Here is a 23,894-nt window from a genome sequence, read left to right as displayed (position 1 = left end):
GGAGAATGTCATATGGTCAGATGAAACCAAAATAGAACTTTCTGGTAAAAACTCAACTCGTCGTGTTTGGAGGAGAAAGAATGCAGAGTTGCTTCCAAAGAACACCATACCTACTGTGAAGCATGGGGGTGGAAACATCATGCTTTGGGGCTGTTTTTCTGCAAAGGGACCAGGACGACTGATCCGTGTAAAGGAAAGAATGAATGGGGCCATGTATCGTGAGATTTTGAGTGAAAACCTCCTTCCATCAGCAAGGGCACTGAAGATGAAGCGTGGCTGGGTCTTTCAGCATGACAATGATCCCAAACACACCGCCAGGGCAACGAAGGAGTGGCTTCGTAAGAAGCATTTCAAGGTCCTGGAGTGGCCTAGCCAGTCTCCAGATCTCAACCCCATAGAAAATCTTTGGAGGGAGTTGAAAGTCTGTGTTGCCCAGCGACAGCCCCAAAACATCACTACTTTAGAGGAGATCTGCATGGAGGAATGGGCCAAAATACCAGCAACAGTGTGTGAAAACCTCGTGAAGACTTACAGAAAACGTTGGACCTCTGTCATTGCCAACAAAGGGTATATAACAAAGTATTGAGATGAACTTTTGTTATTGACCAAATACTTATTTTCCACAATCATTTGAAAATAAATTCTTTAAAAATCAGACAATGTGATTTTCTGGATTGTTTCCCCCATTCTGTCTCTCATAGTTGAGGTATACCTATGATAAAAATTACAGGCCTCTCTCATCTTTTTAAATGGGAGAACTTGCACAATTGGTGGCTGACTAAATACTTTTTTGCCCCACTGTAGGTGTTAAGGTGCTTTGCCTGTTTCATCTTGTTATGCAGAATGTTGATTATTCTCTGAGAACCAGCTAAATACAAGGGACCAAGGTGAGAAATCTTCAGAATTTGTTGGGCAACCGCTGTGTCAACTCGTGGTTGCAGCACATGTCTTGTCAATTCTCTGGACGTAACTTCATCATAAACATTCAGTGTTTGCCATCAAGTTTTGATGGCAAACACTGCTGTACGTTATTATTATAAGAAACATTTTCTCATGACTTGAAAGGACCACATGTAAAATCGGTCGGTCCGTTTTAACACTTTTTGTTCATCTTTTCTTGCTGCAACAGATGCTGATCGTTTACAAATAGATTTCAACTGCATATATTTACAACCTTTTCTTATCCCATGTTTAACATTCAAAAACAAACTTCTTATATTGAATAAACCATAGAAACACATTTTCTCTTACTTTTAAATAGTTATAGACTATTAAAAATCTAACCCATGAAGTCTATGGACTAAATAAATGAATGAAATAAATGAATGGAAAGATCTCCACTGGATTCTTTTCCCAAGAGAGAAAAGAGGAGAAGGAAGGTGAGGAAAATAATGAGCCAACCGGCACGGCTAAGGAAAAGGTGGTTAAAAAAATTACCCGAAAGTGGGAGTGATTGGGGTCAAGTTACATTGGCTGGCTATCCATTAACAATGACACCTGTTGCTCCAATTACTGAGTCTCACTGTCTTTTCACTACTGCTGCCACAGCCTCCGTTTCTAAATCAGGGACTGCCAGCTGAGGTATACCGGCTCCAAAGTGGCATATACTGATCGTCTCTGAAGTGGTTAAAAAAAATGAAATGTCGATCATAAAAGCATACGGCCCGGAAAGGGATATGGATGGAAGAATAATGTTATGTTGACAATAATAATAATTGTGTTGCTTTGAAAAACGTTCGCATGTTGTTTACGAGTGTAAAAAGGATTCCTCCTCGGGCCGGACCCAAAAGAGTCCTTTTCTCAAAGTGTTCAGTTAAAAATAAAAGTTTTAACACAGCTTTCAACACAAAGCTAGCACGTGTTGAAAGACAAAAATCAGCCATTGCATCTGAGCCCGAGAAATAAGCAGAGGTGGGAAGCAACTAAGTACATTTACTCAAGTACAAATATTTGATACTTGTTCCATTTTCTGCTACTTTGTACTACTCCACTACAACTCAGAGGAAAATTGAGTACATCTCAAGATCTGAGTACTTCATCTTCCTCTGGAAATAAGTAAGAAGGTACAGTTTCTAGTTATATGGAAACATAAAGGACAAGGTTTTTATTTGAAAGTTAAAAGCAAAGGAGAACATTAAGGTGGACTACAGAAAGTCTTAACAAAGACAAAAACAATAGATTTAATGATGATTCATTTAAATACTGTTGAATAGAAGATACTACATACTATGCCACAAATACATCAGTGAAATGAAAGCAGACTTTTGCTAGTTCTTGAAACTTTCATGTTCCTCTAAACAGTCTAACAAGCCTTCCACATAAGTACTTAATTAGCTTAATCAAACCTAACACGAAACAATGGACCAGCTGTTTAGCCAATTATATTCAAACAGCATACACAGTCCGGGTACCATGGAGGCAGTTCAAATGTATTTATACTGCTTTGCTGGACTTATGTGTAGTTGGGTCTTTAACAAAGCTCATGTAGAGTGACCTGACATGCATGGCATAAGTTGCAACAATGTTCTTGTGTGGTAGCGTGGTTGTTAAATCGTTTTTATTGTGTGAACTACAAATAGGAGGGTTTCATTGACGTCTCTTATTGGACCTGGTTAAAGTCTATCCCCCTCTGTGTTTGTCTAATAAAAGGTGCCAATGATTTTTACAGTTTCCCCTGAGGGAGCTGGCAGTGACAAATCAGGTGTAGCAGCTATAAGTTTGAGTTTCTCTGCCTTCTTCCGAAACTTTTGTGCCAAACTCACTTATTTACTTAACTGTCAATTTACTTCGACCTCATTTGCACAAGACCTTAGTCTAGACTTTCAGATACAAAATATAGAACATAATAACTGTCCAATTGCACATTTTTAACCAAATACTTTCTGTTTGGTTTCATAATAATAAGTAATAATAGTAATAATATGTGTAGGTAATGCAGTTTCTAGGCAGCGTTTACTTTAGATCACATGTGTCCATCATGCCAATGTCAGTGAGATCTAAAAGGAGAGTTAATGATAGATTGCTCTAAATAGAGAAATTAGAGTAGAGCATGAGGTGTCCACTCAGGAAGTAACCTTTTCATAAAGAAATATATGTATATTTCATTAAAAAAATCATCTTTTTTAGACAAAAAATGAATTGTTAATGTGCTTATTTGATCTATATCAACCACCAAGATTCAGTCTTTGTTGATGAATTACGTGTGTATAAAAATGGCTTCCCTATGCTGCAGCACCTCCCCCAGTAGATATCTATATCACTTGAGCAGCAGCAGATGTTCTTTTTTGAGGTATGCTCATTTCACCACAGCTCTGACACATGGCAGAAAGGTCCCACATTATTTCCCTCTACAGATGTATCTGTCTAACACCGGGATGCCCACTGTACAAATGACCATCTACTGGTGTGATCAGATCTGGGCACTGCTGCTCTCTCAGAGCAAAGAGTGTGTGTATTGATTGCAGTATTGCCCAGAGCATTCATTGCTGCTAACATCTAAACCACAACAAAAACTGTTTGGTGTGGGAATAAACCTTTGGATTTAATAATTGAAAGCATTAATGGTCATGCCAGGTTAACTTGAGGGAAACAAGGCCTACCCTGTGACTTTTTACACTCTTTTGCTGGGAAATGCTCTTCCCTTCAGCAGTGACTTCTAGAAGAGGCATTAATAAAATTATATCCACTAACTTTCCATGCTCAATTCATTTTCCCACATAGCAGCAAAATGTGATAGGCCAAGATAACTTGGAAAATGTGTAAAGCACATAAAGCTTCTACAAGGCAATTTAAATTTGTAATTTTCCGGGGAGCAAAGCAGCCGCTGCATAAGCACCTAGGCTGGTCGGCTCTCTACCTGAACACTGGGCTCCCGCGGGTCTGTCGGTTAGAGACGGATCAGAGTTTATTCTGATGTTGTGAAACATAAAGGCTGAGTGTACATTCAATAGGAGCAAAGAATTCCCTTCAGCTCAAGGACTACGGACGAACGACTTGGATCATAATAACCCTCTACCACTCAATAACTGTTCATTGCTTCGCAGACAACCGAGCTCAGTGCGAGTGATTTTCTATTTGTTTCATACTCCATCGACTGTGGATCTTTATGAATGCCATCAAAAGATGCCGTGCCACAGGAGAGCCCTGTTTGAAACAGCAGATGCTGTGTTTTCCACTGTTGGAAATATATTAATGACACTTTCTGCGAGAGACGCCGGCTCATCCCGTAGAGATCCAGCGTTGGGGAGTGTGGGCACTGACCTGAACAATCTACACTTCAGTCGCTCCCCAGGGGGCTTTCATGCACATTTACTCATGGCAGGAGCGAGGTCAGGCCGCCCTTTTAGCACAGCGCTAACACACCAACAGCTCCTCAACTTGCTGAAACACACACTCTATGCTATGCACACATTGCGTAGCCTCTCGAAAGCAGTCAGATATGACACTCGTTCACCTGTGAAAAAAGACAAGAACATTCAGACAGCACAGGCGCGCTGAATACTAGAGCACACACGCACACAGGCATGCAGGAAGCATCTTATCTGCTGTAACTCCTCTAACCCCTCCTGGGACTGAGAGCTGAACTACAGGTGTGCTTTCTTTCTGTCTTTCTGCGGCAGTACTGTCTTCTTCCAGGGCACGCTTTCTTTCAGCCAGCCTCTTACCAACAAACAATTTACAATTCAAACATTTACTGCATCTCTCTGCTGCTCTGACAGAAATGCCCTCCCTCTGGCCTCTGTCAGCCACAATACGGCACTTTCTTCTAGTTTGACTGTTGCAATCTATTGTAGAGACATTAAAACGCGGTGTAACAATAAATGTTTTTAACAAGGTTAGTGCAAAGCATTGTGTTGTGAGCATATTGAAGGTACTCATCTCGCAATTATTCCCTGAACAGCTGATTGTAAATCTACTACAGTGTCTGCAATAGAGCTCAACATTAATTGTGTTTTGACCGAGTGCTTATGATTTCACCACCGGCCCATCTGTGGAAATGATCAGTTTCAATTTAAAATCATCTCAGCTTGTTAGCTAGCTATCTGTGTATGTCGTTCGGATGGCCTGTGTCCATCCCTCTGTCCGTCCATCTGTCAGACAGGATTCGGACAGAACAGCTAATGGACAACGGTTGGAAAGTCTGATGCATCTTGGAATCCATTTCTTTGGCGTTTAAAATATTACCCTGGTCTGCATTTTGTAGGATTGTTACATCTTGTTACAGCAGCTATGCTTTATCCAATGGCACATGAACTATCTGATGATAACTGATGCTAGCAGTAATTGGTAAATAATCGTACAAACTGGCACTGGTAGCAGACTTAAACTCTAATCCTTTTGTAAAATAGTATATTAAATTCCCGCCAATAATTATATCTTTTTGGTTACGTGTCGCTCAGTAGGATAAAAAGGGAAACATATTGGCCTGATTTGTTTTAAAAAATCATTTAAAGTTGTAGTCGACCCAAATCAAAGAGCTGATACACAAACTAAATCTCACTTTTGTTAATATTGTGAGATTTGTGCTGTATTCATGTGGTGGCAGAATATTCACGAAAAATACTAACAGACTGGGAAAAATCACATGCACGCCCCTCAAGCCAGAACAAAAACTCACACCAACATATCACGTTTAATAGCTCACTTGGTTCTTATAGCCTTTACAACACATCTCATTTGTAGCGTTCATGTTTATGACTCATGTCCACATTACGACTCAATGTACACACACTAAAGAAAGATTTCCCTACTCTGAAAATGGAGAAGCGCCTGTATACAGCACAAGCCTTTTCAGAGGTGTGTGCCATCAATGTGCACTTTAGTAATTCTCTGTTTTAAATCACTGATATACAACTGTTGGCTAATTAACAGGTGGCTTTGCAAACCTTTAAAAAGCCAAAACATGTTCACTCTCATACCCAAGTAAGTCCATCATACCTTTCTTCCCCTGTGGCTCTCTGCAATTGTCATGTAGGCAGGCGCCCCAGGGGGACCACTGGGAGAGCAGACAGAGGGGCTGGCAGGGGATGGCGCACTGCTGAACGGCCGAGGGGGGCTCTTCACCCGCGCACAGCCTACCATTCACAGGCCTGGACACTGAAGAGGAAGAGGAACACAGAAAAGGAGCAGGCTTAAAACAAGATCAGACACAGGCAATGTGAGTGTGTGTGTGTGTGTGTGTGTGTGTGTGTGTGTGTGTGTGTGTGTGTGTGTGTGTGTGTGTGTGTGTGTGTGTGTGTGTGTGTGTGTGTGTGTGTGTGTGTGTGTGTGTGTGGGGTTGTGCTGTGTGTGTGTGTGTGTGTGTGTGTGTGTGTGTGTGTGGTTTGCAGTTATAAAAGACTTCTAAGCAAAGAGCAATACAAACTTAACAGTTTGTTAATAAAACATGTAAATAATAGATAAATATTGAGGTGTAAAAAGAAACATAAGGAACAACAATAAAAAAACAAAAATATCTAAATGGAAAAATAGCCAAACACAATCATTTATTTAAAATACTGATAGATGGCCCTTCATAAAAACCCTTCAAACCACAACGACTTATTTCCACAGTGTTAAAGCTGCCATTGCCTTTCATTACATATTTGCATATATATATATATATATATATATACACACACACACACACACACACACACACACACACACATACATACATACATACATAGAAGAATACAAATAAGCATTAAAGTCTTTAAATTGAAAACATATGTTTGTATGTTAGTTCTCATTTTGAAGATAGGAATGTATTACTGCAAGCTACAGTTTCAAATGGTGTGAATTATGGAGAGAAGCAGGCTGGATTTAGTAAAGCTTTTTGTGCCATAGGAAATAAAAGGAGGAAAGAACAGAAGGAAAATGGCTGTTCTTATCCCGTGTCTGGCTCAGGAGAATATTAAATAGAGGACAGTGACCAGCTATGGGAGTAAACACAGAGATATTAAGGCAAGACACAGTGTTACCAATGCACTGATAAGCATGGCTAGTATCATTTGGAGATCACAGAAAGCTTGGCAACCTGTAATGGGCTCTGACATAAGTCGCTCACGCAAAATGAGAGGGTACTTTCTGCCTTCCCACAACACAGAGATTTATTCAAATCTAATATTCCATTTTGATGCACCTCCGCACATCATTGAGAGGCAAATTTCCATTTATATGAGAGCCCAAAGAGAAATTCACTAAATGTCCACCGTGCATTTTGTCTTCTTACCAAAGTAATTTACATGGTGTTTGATCTCCTTCGTTAGAATTAGATTCTTGCTTAACCACGTTGATAAAGTGAGTTGCACAGTTCTGTCTGCTTTGTTCCGTAGATTGCTTTTATTTGTCGATTGCATTACTGGGGTAGACAATGGAGCAAATTGTTTAACATGTTATACTAGGAGCCCTCCATATTGCAGGTATGCAGCCACATCTGTTTGCATTAGCTGAAGCTGTGCCAGTCACGTCAATATAAACATTACAGTTGACGTATTGATCGTTGTCCCACACATGCATTGGTCCAAAGAGTTGTCTTCATTGATATTGTATTTCCAGCTAACATATTCACTGTCCGAATACACCTCGAATCTACAGAGACATTTCTCTCAACACATCTGCTGAGATAAAGAGGCATCCCACTGCCAGAACACCTCATGACGCATCGAGTAGACACTAGAACAAAATAGCATTAAGACAAAATTAATGTGTTTTTATTAAATAAATGGTTATGTTTATAATGGAGAAGGGGGATTAGGCAAAAAAAAGGACCTTATAGTTACAATTCCTAAAAAATACCCACTGTGCTTAATTAAAAAGATAAATGATTTATTTGGTATGCAATCTCCTGCTAGGTTTGTGATGATTTTATGAGCCTAAAAGTTTAATTTTGTCTAATTAAAGTTTTGTGAAAAATAGGATAATTTTTCAGCACTGATTGGAGTTTATAAACACTGAATGAAATGGTCTGCCTTTGAGATTTTCCTTTTTATTTTCAGTTCAATTGCAGTTTTTTGTTTTTATGAAAAAGTGATTAGATTATAATTAAAAGTAAGTTTACTTAATTAAACTGTAGGATTAGTCCATGGCAAAACATTTTTTTAAAAAGGCGTTGACAGCAAATAAAAGTGACCGATTATGCTTTTCCCTTTCCTGTAGTCTTAAATAGGTGTTTGTGCATGTCCATGGTTGTTAGGATCTCAGTTTTGTATTTATTGTTAACGGTTTTATTTTTGAAATGTATCTTGTTTTGTCACTTCCTGTCTTGTCGAGTTTACTTCCCATCTTTAGTTTCCCTCCTGTCTGATTGTCTGATCGTGCTCACCTGTTGCCCCTGTGTGTCTCCTCCCCCTTCCCAGCTGTTTTTTGTCTTGTGATAACCCTCCTCTGTATTCAGTCTTTGCTTTCCTTTGTGTTCTTTGTCATGTCGTCGTCGTTGTTCGTCCTTTCTTGCTGTTTCCCCTTGATGTCTTGGATCGCCCTTTTTCAGCCCTCCTTTTTCCATTGGAAACAGCCTTTTTATAAATAAAAGCTCGCCCTTTGTTTCGTTGGAACCCCTGCCTCCACTATTTGCTTCTGCACATGGGTCCTTCCCCCAACTGTCAGGATTTTTATATATATATTATACAGGAAGTGAACAAGACAAGACAGGAAGTGAGCAAGACAAGATACATTTCAAAATAAAACCGTAAACTATAAATACCAAAACTGAGATCCTAACAATGGTCTGCAAAAGCTAAAATCCCAAAGTTTCCTCGAGAGGGAGTTTCTCTCCCACACACTCTCTCCCCATTATGTAACAGTTAACAGATTTAAACAAACTGAATCCTGCTTCATTATAACTTTACATTTTTGAACATGGTGGTGATCACTTCAAATCATGTATAAATCGTACACTACAACTGTTGTATAAACAGCCGAACAAGAGATATGTAAAATAGCCACAATCTGGTTAGTAAGAAAATATAAAATACAAAACCTGGCTCGATATTCACCACTTTTTGATATTATATTTAATGCAGAGACATTTTGGATTCTACCCAAAAAGTGTTGGGGTTCAATACCCTGTTTTAAAGGTTACTAGCATTAAATAATATATATAAATCGATATATGAGCAGCTACATGCTGTGAGTTTCCAGCAACTCTCAGGTACAATTTTGCTGAACTACCTGCCCATCTTTGCCTCAGTGGTTTGGATTTCTTCATGTTTCCTAAGGGATGAATTGAAAAAGCAGAAGAAGCAGCCATCTGCTTAAACCTAAACCATCTCCACCCTGAGCTTAAAATGGCAAAACTGTGTTTAAGACAAAAACCTCAGTACGAGTTATGGTTCTCTCCAACTAACTGCAATAAGTCTTATCTTAAATTCTCTATATTGATAACTTCAATATCTTAAGCCATCAGTCTACATAATAACAGCTTTTCAAATCCGCATGATACTAAGAAAATGCATACTAACTTCAACATAATTCACAGGGGAGGGATGATGAACTTCCTTGCATTGTTAAAAGTAAATCAAATCATCCACTTATTTGATCAAATGTGAAAACACTCTGCCCGGCAAGTCTGTATGAACCCCTTAAGACTTTTCTACTTAAAAAAAAACAGTTTCTCTTACAATTCAGGTCAGACACAATTACACAGATGTTAGTTCAACACAATGCAAACCTCTCTGAGTCCACCCCCACACAAGAATGATTTAGTCAGTTAAATTTCCCACACGGACATAAATGAGAGAAGGAGGTAAGATGGAAAATACAAAAGTAAAAATACATATTAACCACTTTTTTGGCTATATTAATGCCTGTTTTCTGCATACATTTATACAGATTGTGTGACAGCAGTTTAAGAGGGACATTTTCACTATTTCTCAACTAAGAATCATGTGAAATATCATGGCGAGCTTCCAGTAAGAACTAAAGGACACTAGACATCTTGCAACTGTTGTGTGATCTTACTAAAAATAAAAAAAGTGGGGTAATCTATTATTATAGCCTAGCCTTATATAAGTCATAGCCATGTTTATCTTATACAAGCCCTCAAAGAAATGTATTTTCATGAATATGTTAAATTGTGATCTGTTTGTTATCTGATAAGAAACATTAGAGTTCTGAGGTAGTGAATATTACTATTGTATTACAAGGTAACATTTTCTCACCCATCTTTATATATAGAAACAACAAGCTCTAATTTTCATTAATATTCCCAGGCAATGATACAATAAGAAAGAATTGATGGTGAGTTTCTTAATATATCTATAACTATATTTTTAACATGAGCAGTAAAAAGTCATTCGCAATTCCTTTTTCTTTCACCCTCACACACACACACACACACACACACACACACACACACACACACACACACACACACACACACACACACACACACACACACACACACACACACACACACACACACACACACACACAAACACACTGCTGTGCTCATCAGGATTAATTTCATCTTCACTCTCTTGCTCAATTATTTGTATCTGTGAGTGTTACAGCGTGACTATAAAATGGCCAGGCACAGCCACTTCCTGGTTCCTTAGCAACCTCTCTTATTAACAATTTAGAATTGAGAGACCCATCTTTTCGTCTAACATCTTTAACAAAATGTCAAACGATCCCTTAAAGCGTTATGAAATACACATCAAACAACCAGCTTCTTATCAAGGGCAGCTTTACTGTTTATCGTGAGTGAGAGTATCTTTATTAACACAAATTTCAAACTTTTTTGTCATTTGCTGAATTGAAAAGTGCTTTTTCACAAATTGACTCCCTGATATTTAAATTTAAGCTGCCCTGTTTTATAGCTCAAGAAAATGCTTTCTGAGTAAACAGATACTTCTCTTGGACATGCTTTAGAGACACGCTTATGCTCTTTCGGGCCTCAATAACCAACATAATGCACTGCTTCTAACTTTGACTTTAATAGTTTATGCTCACAGCTTACATCAAAAACATAACACTGACTTTAGACAGAATATATTCTCTGTGAATGTTTTGCATCACCATGTGCATGCAGCGAGCCTAGGGTCATGTGATGAGGCGTGAGATCTTACCCTCCTTCCTGTGATGTGGTGCTGAGTCGTCGGGGACTTGAACACAATAGGTCTTTCTGGTTTGGATCCCGCTTCCACACAGAATGGAGATGTTTGCCAGCCGCTGGTCCTGATGGCTCAACAAGGGGAGGATGCGACAGTCGCCCCAGTCAGTGGCCCTCCACACATACCTGACGGAGCACACATGAGAAGTTATTTGCTTTAGGAGTCACTGTTTGATAAGTCTTGTAAATCATGAATGGGTATCATGTTTGTGTACTCTTATACAATACAGGCACAATCCAATCAGAAATTATTTATAATTGACTGATTAAAAAAAGAAATTGTCAGCATATACGGAGTAGTGGCAGTTGTTTCAGAAAAGTTACAGAAAGAAAAAAATAAATTAGCGGGAGCAGTTTCTCTCACACAGTTTGTCAGCAGGAAGGAGGAATGATTACTTGGATTTCAGAACTTCTCAACAAATGTTTGGTTTCAACGATGAAAAATGCAGCGGTGCAGAAAAGCAATAATATTGGACGGGTTTACTATGACAACAGTCTGTAGTTATCTATCGAATACTTAATTTCCGTAATGACTTTTCCCTAATCATGTAAATCCTCTGCTCGCAGGCCCTCCATGTAGATTTAACAAATAAAACAATCTACCGGCAGGGGAAAAAAAACCCTCTATTGATTTACTTGGTTTACTGCAAGTAGCATTAGCCTAAGCCTGTCTAAACTGAAACGCCTATAGGACTGTCCTGTCACGTCCAGTTCGTTAAGAACTCCCAACAGGATATAAAGTGATTGTAAGTGTCACAACATAATTGAGCTGATCCCAAAAAAAAGTAATTCAACAGAGAAATCATGAATTATTGCAGCCTCTAGGCTTTCTTTCATAATCACTCAGGTGAAAAAAGCTCAGAGAAGCAAAATTGAAAATCATTATTTGGTCTTAGACTTTGACATTTAATGCATTAGCATCTGCATCAGGAGATTACCGGCGAACAAAGCTTTTGTTTCTGGGGATTGTGAGCTGAAATTAGATGATAACCACCGTCATTAATAACTACCTCGGGCAGTTTGGAAGCAAATCTCCTATGATGTTGCAAGCTTCTTTTTCCTCAAGGGCAGGACAACGCTTCCCCCCTCCGACGGGGATCTGCGCCATGATCCGTGACCGGAGGCGGTAACCTGGAGACAGGTCGGCGGAGCGGCAGGTCTTGGAGCAGGGACTCCACGATGACCAATCAGATGTCTGACAGTCTTCCGGCATCACACAGGCCTGAAAGGTCAAGGGGGCATTGTCCCTGGTACACAGGCTGAAGATTGAGAAAAAGTAAGAAAATGTACAGTTAAAAACATCAAATCACACAAACTGTGAAACTTAACATGTTAGTTACAGAGTGTATGAATAGAGTTGCTGAGCAGAGAGTGAGATCTGACAGATGTTAAGTTTGCTAGAGATTGAAATAAAACTGTGAATACATTATATGCAGTGAGAATGTGAGACACCTCAGAAAACCTGCTGCTGACTATCTGTTAAGCACATGACCTTTGCAGCTTCCACACATACATGAAAATAGTCAAAGCTATTATACTTCATACTAAGAGTCAGGCATACAGTCAGTCTTTACAGAAACACTATAAAGAGCTCACTAAAAAACTATGAAACCAGAGCATTAGTCATGTAATTACAATTCCATTGTTTAATTTGAACAATTTAATTAGGTAGGTTATTAAGATGTGAGTATAATGCTCATTTAGGAATTTTACTTTCTAATTAGGCTGTAATTAGAAAAGCAGAATGAGGCAGAACTCAGGTGGGAAATCCATATTCAAAAGCCCCAATCGCACTTCTTAGCAAGTACCATGCAATCAGCCAGTGTAATGTATATGGTCCCTTCACAATCAAGTCATAAAGTCGCTGAACCTGCCTTGTTGGGGATATTAAGGGGGCAAATATCAAACAAATAACTAGACAGCCTATATTAAGCCCTTGGAACGGGAAAAACAAAATTCATAACATCAAAACAACCATGATAGTTTTTAAAAACCCTAAATCTGACACGGCTAAGCTTTTATATAGCTGTACACAACTGCACCATCCATGTCTCTAAATATAAAAAAAAGTCAATTTTAAATGCAATGCTCCAACAGTCAACAATCGAGTATGTAGTTAATGTAATATATATACATGTAATGATTATCTATTTCCTTTATATAATGAAAACAGTGGAATATTGTTTCTGCATGTGTAGGAATGACTGTGTGTGTGTCTGTGTGTGTGTGTGTGTGTGTGTGTGTGTGTGTGTGTGTGTGTGTGTGTGTGTGTGTGTGTGTGTGTGTGTGTGTGTGTGTGTGTGTTTCCGCTCTGTGGAGTAAAATCCATTCCTATCAAATCTAAATACCACAGTTTGCTCAAACAGCAGGGACAGGAGGGGAGCAGCACTTGACATTTACCATAATAGTGACTCACCACCATGCTAATATGCTGCTGAAACACCAGCTCCCACATAATCCAGTTATAATTGAATAAATAACCACCATCAATAAAAACCATTTAGTTTCGCAGAATACTCCTCTGCACGAGGAAAATGACCCACTGGGATCGTGAAGGAGGATGGCCATTGATCATGTCCCTCTCGTGTTATTAAACAATATGAGTGTGAGAGAGCCGTAAAAACAATCAACTCCATTAGGACTATTTTCAAATTGCAGACGCCCACATAGAGTAGAAGAGCAGCCTCAACTCATGGAAAAAGAGATTTATGTCGAGGTATGTTCCCCAGCTCTACGACAAACCAGTTCATTTTGACAAAACTGAAACACTGACTTTAATTCAATGATTTATGTTAATAGGTTAGTTGAAATAATAATGATTTGAACCCAATATTTGTTATTCAAACTTAATAGTATTGCTTTCATCTAACCTAATACAGTTATGTGAAATCATAGACATAATACATGAAATTCAAATTCAATTTTTTCAGTGTGCCTTTCTTTCATCATAATCTTGGATAAATCTTGGACCTTTCGAAATTTCAGTTTCACCATTTCTCATTCTCGCTGTATGAAAGGTGCAGTGCATGGCAACACGTGTACATGGCTTACCTCAGCATAGCGTTCTTGCCGTCACTCCGTGTGCAGCGGACTTGTCGTGTCTGGTATCCCACCTCCAGCTCCCATGACATGGGGGTCTGGTGAACATGGTGCTGTTGGTGATGGGCATGATGGTGGTGGTGTGAAGTCTGCATGTGCAATGTGACTGTGTTGTTCTCATTGGAGCTGGTGCTGAAGTCCACTGTGGTCCTACCACTCAACAGGGCGTCCTTGTGATGTGGTAGTCGGCACTCGCTCCAGGCCCCTACTTTAAGGCTGTACTGGTACTCGCCCTCCCCAGCAGGGCAGTCAACAGAACCAGAACAAGTCCTGGTCTCCGTCAAATTGGGGCAGCTTTCACCTCCGAACATTGGCGTGGCCAGAACATGTCGAGTCCGATGCTGCAGGCCAGCGCCGCACGTTTTGCTGCAACTGGACCAGGAGGTAAAGTCTGAAACCACACAATCTTGAGGGCAGGGGATTAGACAAGCCTGCTCCACAGGTGGCTTCTGGGAAAAGAACTCACATATCCTCAAGTTTACTGTGGTACGGTTTGAAGTGCGCACACAGTGGACTTTGCGCCTCTGGATACCGTGCTGCGCTGTTATGCACTCAGCCGTCCTCAGCTTGAGCTCGTTGGAGAAGAAAGGGATGAGAACACAGCCCCCCCAGTCCGACACCTCCCACTCAAACAGGTTCTGGTGCCAGTCGCAGACCTTAAAGCAGTGCCGCTGGCTTTCTGGCTTGTCAATGTGCTGGCAGTGGGTATGGTGGGTAGTCCAGCCCTCCGTGTGGACACACCATATTGTCCTTGCCTGAACCCCGCCAGAACCACACTGCTCCCCGATACACTGACCCCACTGGCCTGCAAACCAAGAAAAGACACACATGGAGAGGGCATTTTCATTAAAATCTGAGGATGCAGGAAAAAAAAGGATGATTTAAATTGCTGCAATCTGGCAGCTTGCAATCAAGCACAATTCAAGGCCATTCACTTAACCTCCATGATTGCTTTATTCATGAACTGAGGAAGAAAGGAACAAAAGTGAAAAAGAATGTAATCAAAGGAGCGGCGGACGTCAATATCAAAACATATGAGGTTAGTCTCTCGGTCAAAAAGGACTTGATTTACTTAGATTTTGGATCCTAAACAGATCAGTGGCTTAGTCTATGTACTGAAAGAAACAAAGAAAAGTTTGGTCAGGTAGAATGGAAAGATATGCTGTTACTTTGCTGAGACGCTCAATGTTTTTAAATCTGGCTTAAAGCAATATCTTATTTTTATCTGATTTCTATATTTTAACCCCAGGCCACCTACCATTTCAACACTGCAAGCATGTTGTCTACAAAGAAAAGGCGCTGCACATCAAAGTTTAGATCTTTGTAACAAGGAAGAACTATTGATATTCATTTACCAAACCCCCAAGGAATGTATAGCGTTTTGCTGTGGTCTGACTGCTCACAGTACACTGAGGATTTGGGTTTTCTTAATATGCATTTTTTTCATTTAAGAATACACTCAAGCAATTAATATCATAAAATTGGAAAGTAAAGAAGAACACACTTCCCTAATTGAATCATTTTCAGTGTTCGGAGCACAAAGTGAAACACAATTTTAATGGTGATAGCATTAGGAACGTTTAATAACATCACAGTTTGGGAAGGTCAGCGAGCAAACATGCCTAATTACATTTCATATTTCAGACAGAAGGTGATCAAGTCGATAAAAAAGAGAGAATAGCGTGTTCCTTATAAATGAAATGTAAAATGTTCTCAAACATAACTCTTATCTCTGTTCTCAGTAAATTTGATATAACAGACTCTGAAACAGAGATATTGTGGACACAAACTGTGTGAACATTATGATCAGTCATTCTGACATTGGAAGCTTAGGGTGTTGTTAGTCAACTATAAACTAAGCTGCAAAGTCAAACTATGCTCCCAAAAAAGGTATTAAATCCAGTTCTACTCCTCAGGAAAATGTTCAGTTATGAAAGAGAGTGACAACTTCATTCTCAGTTATACACCCTCGTATCGGAGTGATGATGTGGTTGATTTTGGCAGCGTGAAACACATCTGCTCTTGCAGTCAATACTAGGTAACATCAAAGTGGTTGTGACAAAAGCACAGTGATTTTCCACCTCTGACAAATAGCAGAAACTAAAAGTACTCTGTGTGGTCAGAGAGGGAACAAAATTGCTGATTCCTCCCACTGTGAAAACTTTGTCAGTGTCTCAAAATGCAGCTTTAAATGTAATATTTATATGGTTTCCAGTCTGACCACAGCCTCTATATTTATGGAGAGTGGTCCTACAAATAAACAAAAAAAGTCTACAGATGATATGGGTGCAATACTAAAAGATTCTTGATATAACTTTCACCAACTACAAAGAAAGAAAAGTGTTTTATTCATATGCAAGTGTGAATACTGACAAATATAGGACTATTGTTTTCACGAGTAAATGTTCATACACATACGCGTATAAGACTTCCATCAATTGTATAATATACAATTCAACTGATCAGTCTGATAAAAATAATTGTCAGTCATGTTTAGGCAACCACCTACTTACTTGAGCAAGTGGATGTTTGCCTGTAGCACCTATTGAATATTAATGCCTATTGTGTTGAAGGCTTTGAATGAAGCTCTGACTTCCTAATTTCATTATGTTTTCTATTATTAAAAAGAACATGCCATAACATAGCGATCCACGCTGTGTTCACATCTGCAGAATGTGTAGGTTAAATGCGAAGAATCTAATTAAATAACAATTTTCAAAAAGCTAGATTAATTTGTGATTTATTAAACCCAATAACAATGTATGACACGCTAATTTAGTTTTTGACCTTTTGTATACATTTTTTTGTAAAAGGAGAAATACAAAAATTAATGAATAAAATCAATTTGCAGATATGTTGTTTTTTATCCACGTCAGTCAGGTTTACCGTCTCCCAGTAATTTTGCCGCATGCTATGAAAGGGATAATTTGATTCATTCCCTCAAATTGGAATTAAATTGATGTAATAATGAGATCCTACTGCTTCCCAAAATTGCTTTTGAATTGACAACTCGCTGAAACCGTTTTTCTTTCTTTTTTACAATGAAATCTGTTGTTAACACTGTTCCCACGACAACACAGTTTCGAAGCGGTTGCTTTTTGCTTAAGGGAGCAATATGTCAAACTGCTGAATTGTTTCATAGTTCATCAGAGCACATCATTGAGTTTATTCGTCTTGGCTTTGCGATGTTAATGGGGGCTCACGGTGTAACTAACATCATTATGTTCATATGAGCTTTTGGTCCAACACAGCTCTAAGGACGAGAAATCAAAAATCGTTAATACTCTTATTAACATAGACATTTTTGCACATTGGAAAGAAAATGAATGTTTGTCCTTTGGCTTCATTTTAGACATTAAGTAGGATATGCACATATACATGAAGATGTGCAGTAATGAGAACAAGGCCATTATTGACACAGTGTGAAACACATTGAGGGTGTTCAACCAGATGCATACACTGTGTGCGGTAGACACCGTTACATAGATCCATAGCAAGCATCCTTTTTATCTTATGCCCCTTTTCCAACAAACTGGTTCCGGTTCAAGAACCGTTCTTGTGCTTTTCTAGTACTTATCTGGATCTACTCTGTAGCCCTACTTGTACCGCTCAGAGCCCGAGTAGAGCGCGAGTGGCGCTGCGTCATTGCGTCATCGTTTCCGTCATGACGTACCAGTTTACGTGTCTGCTTATGACCCACACGGCGCGAAAATCCCTCACATCGACAACTATAACAGTGGCGGATTGTAACAAAGTACTGTTCATGTTGCTCTTGATTTGTTGAGCCCACCTGGAAAGACAAGGACCACTTCTTCAAAAGAGTCTACAGCGAGGTTCAATTGTCTCCAACTTCAACGACGATTACGTTTGAAAAAGAAGGTAAATGTCATGTTTGATTCATTTTGTTGTTGTTGGTCAAGTTAATTCTGCCCCCGCCTCTGTAAAGGTCACTTATTACGCAAAATCCCCTTTTTCATGTATTTTACACATTAATGTATGTGTCCCAAGAGATTCAGAAACTTCCTATATATATAATATTCTGTGTCTTTTTCTTCTGATCCAAACTTGTGTGAAAATGAGCAAATCTAATTGGTCCACTTTCACAACTGCTGGATGGGGTGTTATAAAAAACAATAAGGTTACGCTATCTTATCCCCTGAATATCATCCTATTGTATTTTTTTTAAATTTTTTAACCAAACGCTTCCCAGATGTGTTATTTTCTTTTGCCTTACAGGTACACCCACAACAAACACAGAGTTCAGAGAAAGCCTCATAACAAGTTCTAGGAGACGCACTGGAATGCAGCAGTCATTAGAAACACAGCAGACTGATAAATAATGAGCAAGACCTGTGGCATTGTGGGAAGGGAGCTCTATTAAAATAGTGCAACAAGTAATTCCGAGCCACCTGCTCCACAGAAGAAAAGGGACAGTACTGTACCTCTACTCCTGGGAGGCATACAAACTTAATTTACAGGTATATAAAAAAAGCACACTTCTAACTAACATCAGAGGTAGTATGAGTTAAATTCGAGTGGCTAAGACTCTGAGGGACCGTTAAAAAAACACTTATTTTAGAATTGTCATGAGTTGGGTTAGCCTATAGGTAACGTCAGCCATTTTTGATGCTCTAAACTACACATTGCACATTTAAGAGATATCATTTTTTAAACACTTAAGGTAAAATGTTGTAGGTTACATCAGCCTTTTTTGACAATTAACATTCCATGTGGAAATACAATATATTGGAAGTTACATGAAAAATAATTCCAAACAAACAAAATAATAGGGTGATAGTGACTAAACCACAGCCGCAAATCTTTGGTTTGGAACTTTTGAATTGCCATAGCCCATTAAACTTGTTTGATGTTGATGCATTGAATAAAAGGAAGATCTAAAAAAATATTTTCAGTTTTTAATACATCTTTAGCAGCATGTTGTAATAATCTGAATTAACATGCTTCCGTTTAATTGATAATTTGAGCTACGGTTTTAGATGATGTGGACTTTCAGGCTATTTGTTTTCAACCTTAAAGAAACTTGAAGCACTTTGAACAGGAGAGACATGTTGTTTCTGTCTGAAAAGGCTCTACACGAGATCACTTGCAGCTGAGAAAACATCTACGTTTACAGAAACATTTTAATTAGGCACATTAGACACTAGAACTCTCTAGGTGTTCATTTCAAAAAGGTGCATTTGTTTGCCTTATTCCCACATTTCTCCGCACTGTGTGTAAAGACAAATCCTCAATTGAGTCAAAGCTGACAAGAGCAAACAAATCTTATATGGGTTACACCCAAAAATAGACATGAAAGCGCTGCACAATTGGAAGATCTCAGCAGCAATTCACAGTTAAGCTTAAAGACCTTTGGTGTCAACTACAAGCTGAGTGTACTGCCCTTGCGGTGTATGATGGCACTCTTCATGATAACCAGTCTTTCATCAGCGTGACCACCTTTGCTCAGTGTTGCCGTTTTCATGCTGTGCCAGGATATGTGTCCCTGATTTATGGAGGTGTGATTGGGAGTGATTCCGCTGCCAGGGGAGCTGGCTACACAAGCACTAGTTCATCTCTTAAGCTCTGAATAATCACTCCCTCGATATGTCAGCATCAGCATCTGTCAGCCCCTCAGGAGGAACCAGTCACCCACCGCTCCTTCATTCCTGACGCACTTAAGACGTCGTGCCTACCCCCTCGGGAGGACTCCGGTATCCCCGGTGGCCCCTGCTATATTTACTATTCCATTTGCGTACAGGATGTAAGAGCAAACCCTAATTGGAAAGAGGCTGAGCAGACGTCTTTATTTCACAGGAAAAGAGAGGAATTAAAGTTAGCCGGTGTAGCGTGACAGAAAATGTCTTCTCTATTTCAGCAGTTGGAACCTTAAGTTGGACAAATGATGGCAAAGCTGTACGACAATAACACAACAAAAGCAATCTCCATTGTGCCCCGAAACCAGACAGACGGCGACAAAGCAAACAGCAAAAGAGTAAAGTGTCTCTTAAACAGCAACGCTACATCAGGGGAAAACAGCACTCGCCACCGTTAGATCTGTTGCTTCTCTAACTTCAATTACATTTAGTAGAAGCACCAAGTCAGTTAAGTCCTGAATAATTTTTTGGTGCTGAACTTTTAAACTTCATGCCGCCATTTTGGGGGTACCAATGTATGATTTGGCACCAGAACAGCTACATTTTTCACAGCCAAAGATGCTCCTGTAAGCCATTCCCTGGGTTTCCATGCATTACAAAAAGACACCAAAACTCTCCTGAGCATGTACAGTATTGATTGACTGGACTGTCCTGAGCACTTTGTTTGGCTTGTATGAAAATCACCATTTACCTTAGTTCTGAGGAAACCTCCTAACAATGTTCAATACTGAAATGTGAACAGAACAGCACCATACTTTTGATTACATGTTGATCATTTTCAGATTTGGTGACAAATACAGAGAGCACAGTATGTTGTTTTCTCCACGCCACAGTTCTTTCAGAATTTCCCCTTACAAACATCTGCTCAGTTTACTCACCATCCATCTTCAACTTCTCTGCCCGAGTTAAGTTTGACTGTTTGGTTACATGCGTCCTTTGTCAAAACACTTTTTAATTAAATGATACCTATGCCTTTGCGCCTCATTATGCATGGAGCCATCCCCCATGCCATACTTCCATCAGTTGTAATTTATGAGCAGCGAGGTGCATCCTCAATTACAACCTGCAAATATGCAGAAATTCATCAGATTATCAACAGGCAGTCAATCCATCTGCACAAAGCTGAATCAGCTCCATATAGACAAGTGTTTATGGAACAGGGAATGTGAGAAAGGAAGTTCAAAATCATCGCCCAGGGACAATTCACAAACAAATTAAGTGCCAAGAAACTCATCACCTGCAGCCAAATATAAAGTTATGTAAAAAAGAGTGTGCCACTGGGAGAGTTTTGACCTTCCTGCTTGAATATAAATCATATATTTCCATAAATGCTCAATAACTGAATGCATTATGGTATTTGTGTTTTGGCTTGACAATGAGATGCTTATTGCAGCTTGCATTATCCCGAGGAAACGCAGCAAATGCAGATTCAATATCCCACATTAATGAATTTGGTACCTTGGGGCTGCAATATCATACACGTGGCCCCAAAGGGATTCTGTTATAATTTAACATTCAGCCCTACAGCATCAGTGCTAGACCTTTGTGAATGCCTAGTCACTAACTGAATGGCCAGCAATTTAAATACAAGACGACGCTAACATATGTAGTGCCCATTAAATGATGTAATGCGAATTTGCAGCACTCAGTAACTAACCAAATAAAGGCTGAAAATCAATCCCCTCCTCAGCCAAACAACATTATTTCAAAAATGCTGAAGTGCACCAGTGACAATCGTTTCCTTACAAAAAAATATTGATCATTGGCACCCGGGATATCATGTGTGATAAATATACACACAGCCTGATCCAGAGTCTTCCGGATGATCTCAGTTGTGGGAGCCAGCTTCACACTCCATGAAAGAATAATGCAGGACCTACAAGCTCATCTTGCTCTGATTTATCTCAAATCCATAACGCGGTAAATCATGAAGAGGATCATTTTAATGCCAGCATGAAGACTTGTAAGTGAATAATCAATCATCTTTAGTAAGTATTAGCATGATTCCTTCAGAGAGTTATCACTGTGTGGGGTAAGCACTGTATTGAAATGGCACAGCAGTCGGATAACATAGCAAGGTGGAGAAATTCACAAGCTTATTTCGCTATATTCACTTCCTGTTTTATGGGGTTAATTCCCCCTTTCTGCACTGGACTAAACAAGCGACTCGTGCTGCGACCGGCTGCATGATTACGCCAATGGAAATCTGTCATTTTGATCCATATCTCTGTAGCATTTGAATAATAGTATGTTATATATTATGGTTCCTGAAGCACACTGACAGGCGCTGTGCAAAACACACTGATGGTGGAATACAAAACATCCAAAACTACTGTGGAGAACTCCTTAAGATTCAAACATCACAATATTGATTGATTACTGTGTTCCAGTAGCAGCAAATCTACAAAACCCTAAGCATCACCACAAAATCCAATATGATGGATGCATAGAGGTAAAACGTGTAATTCAAGTGAGGGGTATTGATATTGAGAGTTGATGTACTACTCAAAGGATGATCCAGGATACTTTGAAGCCATTTAAGTGATTTTTTTCCCCAAGAAAAGCTGACATTACTGGCACTAATACCAATTACAAACAACACTAGGAGAACACATAATCAACTTATATATACATTCACACATTTGCAATATTTCTGTGTAGATTTGTATGTAAAACAAAACACATTTACTAACATTTAGGGGCACAACAGCACACTTTTACCTGAAGTAAAACCTTGGCTCACTGGTACCATGAAAAGCTCAATATGTATATGACTGCATATGCATAGATGAAGAATAATCGTTCATTTCTTATTTTTCCCTCCGCCTGATCCTTTTTCCGGATCATTGCTTGAGTCACATTTGTCTTAGTTTCTGCTCTGTATATGCTAACCTGCCCACAGCAGAGTGCTGTCAAAGAGTGTTAAATGTGTTATGTTGAAAAAACCCTCACTCTGTGTAAAAAGCTGGGTAGGTAACATTGGAGAAGCCAGATGTATTAATCATTAAAGAGTAGTTCAACAAATACACAAAAACAATGTTTCTAAAACACATTACCCACACTTGCTTTGAGTCAAGACGGACCACGCAAAGCTGGGTGGAGGAATATCTAATGACAGCTGGCACACACATCATTTTCGGGAACGTTTTTGTAGGGAATTTTGACATTTTCTGCATGAACTTTTATTTTTGGGAGATTTGCCTGTTTGTTCGGCAAGAAATGGTACTATACCACCTTATTTTCAAATGTAATTGCTGATATCTGCAAAACACAGACTCTGTTGTAATTCAATGAACTTGCTGGGTAAAATGTTATCAAACCAAAGATGTAATTGTAAAATGTGTAAAAACGGTATCAGTTTGACAAACGGTCATGTCAGCACAGCAGGGTGTGAGATTTTTATACTCAAGTTTGACAATAAATCTAATTATCTTTTTTTACAAATTTGGATCACAGCGTGTCCCAATTTCTATGAATAAAATCAATCTCTGGATGTTCCATTATCTGGCCTTCGGAGACTTGGTAGTTCATTCACTAAGCAGATATTGCATTTCCTCTAAGATCTCGTTTATACTCATAGATCCAACTTTGATTTTAGACTGCCTCTGGGGTTTTCTCTGAGAATCAATGTGTTTACACGTATAATGCCACAGCAATTTAGTACATATCACTTTTTTTTTAAACTACAGCGGGGACTGGCAGAGGTGAGCTATGCCTCTGCGGTGATCAGAATCTTTTTTCCGTGTAATTGCTTGTCTCATGTGGTCTCCTCAGGTCCCTGCACCAGCATGTGTAGAGGTGACACGTAATTGGGTAGGATGTCATTCACTCCTCTGTCTCTCTGTCTTCCGCTGACCTGGGATTTCTTTCCCGTAAGCACAGGAGCAGAACTAATGGGCATATAGCTACAGGTAGCAACCTGAGGAAAGACCCAGGTGTTTTAATAATGCAGGTGAAAGGGGCCTTGGGATGAAAGACAGCGATGAAGTGACAATTGTATCTCTGGCTAAACTGAGAATAAAGATTTAATATTGCAGTGCATTTCTCTG

At 39.3% G+C, this 23,894-nt stretch overlaps 1 protein-coding gene across 1 annotated transcript in view; it reads right to left on the bottom strand.

The window, feature by feature from the left end:
- thsd7ba (thrombospondin, type I, domain containing 7Ba) overlaps positions 1-23,894 on the bottom strand; it is a 123,061-nt gene that overhangs the window by 81,770 nt on the left and 17,397 nt on the right. Inside the window, 4 exon segments of the mRNA XM_063887105.1 lie at positions 5,938-6,096; positions 11,049-11,218; positions 12,103-12,351; positions 14,144-14,996. Coding sequence (XP_063743175.1) covers positions 5,938-6,096; positions 11,049-11,218; positions 12,103-12,351; positions 14,144-14,996 — 1,431 coding nt within the window.

The sequence above is a fragment of the Eleginops maclovinus genome, chromosome 7, assembly GCF_036324505.1.
Source record: "Eleginops maclovinus isolate JMC-PN-2008 ecotype Puerto Natales chromosome 7, JC_Emac_rtc_rv5, whole genome shotgun sequence".
Taxonomy (NCBI): Eukaryota; Metazoa; Chordata; class Actinopteri; order Perciformes; family Eleginopidae; genus Eleginops; species Eleginops maclovinus.
Note: the sequence above shows the minus strand (reverse complement) of the source record. Positions and strands in the feature narration are given on the sequence as shown.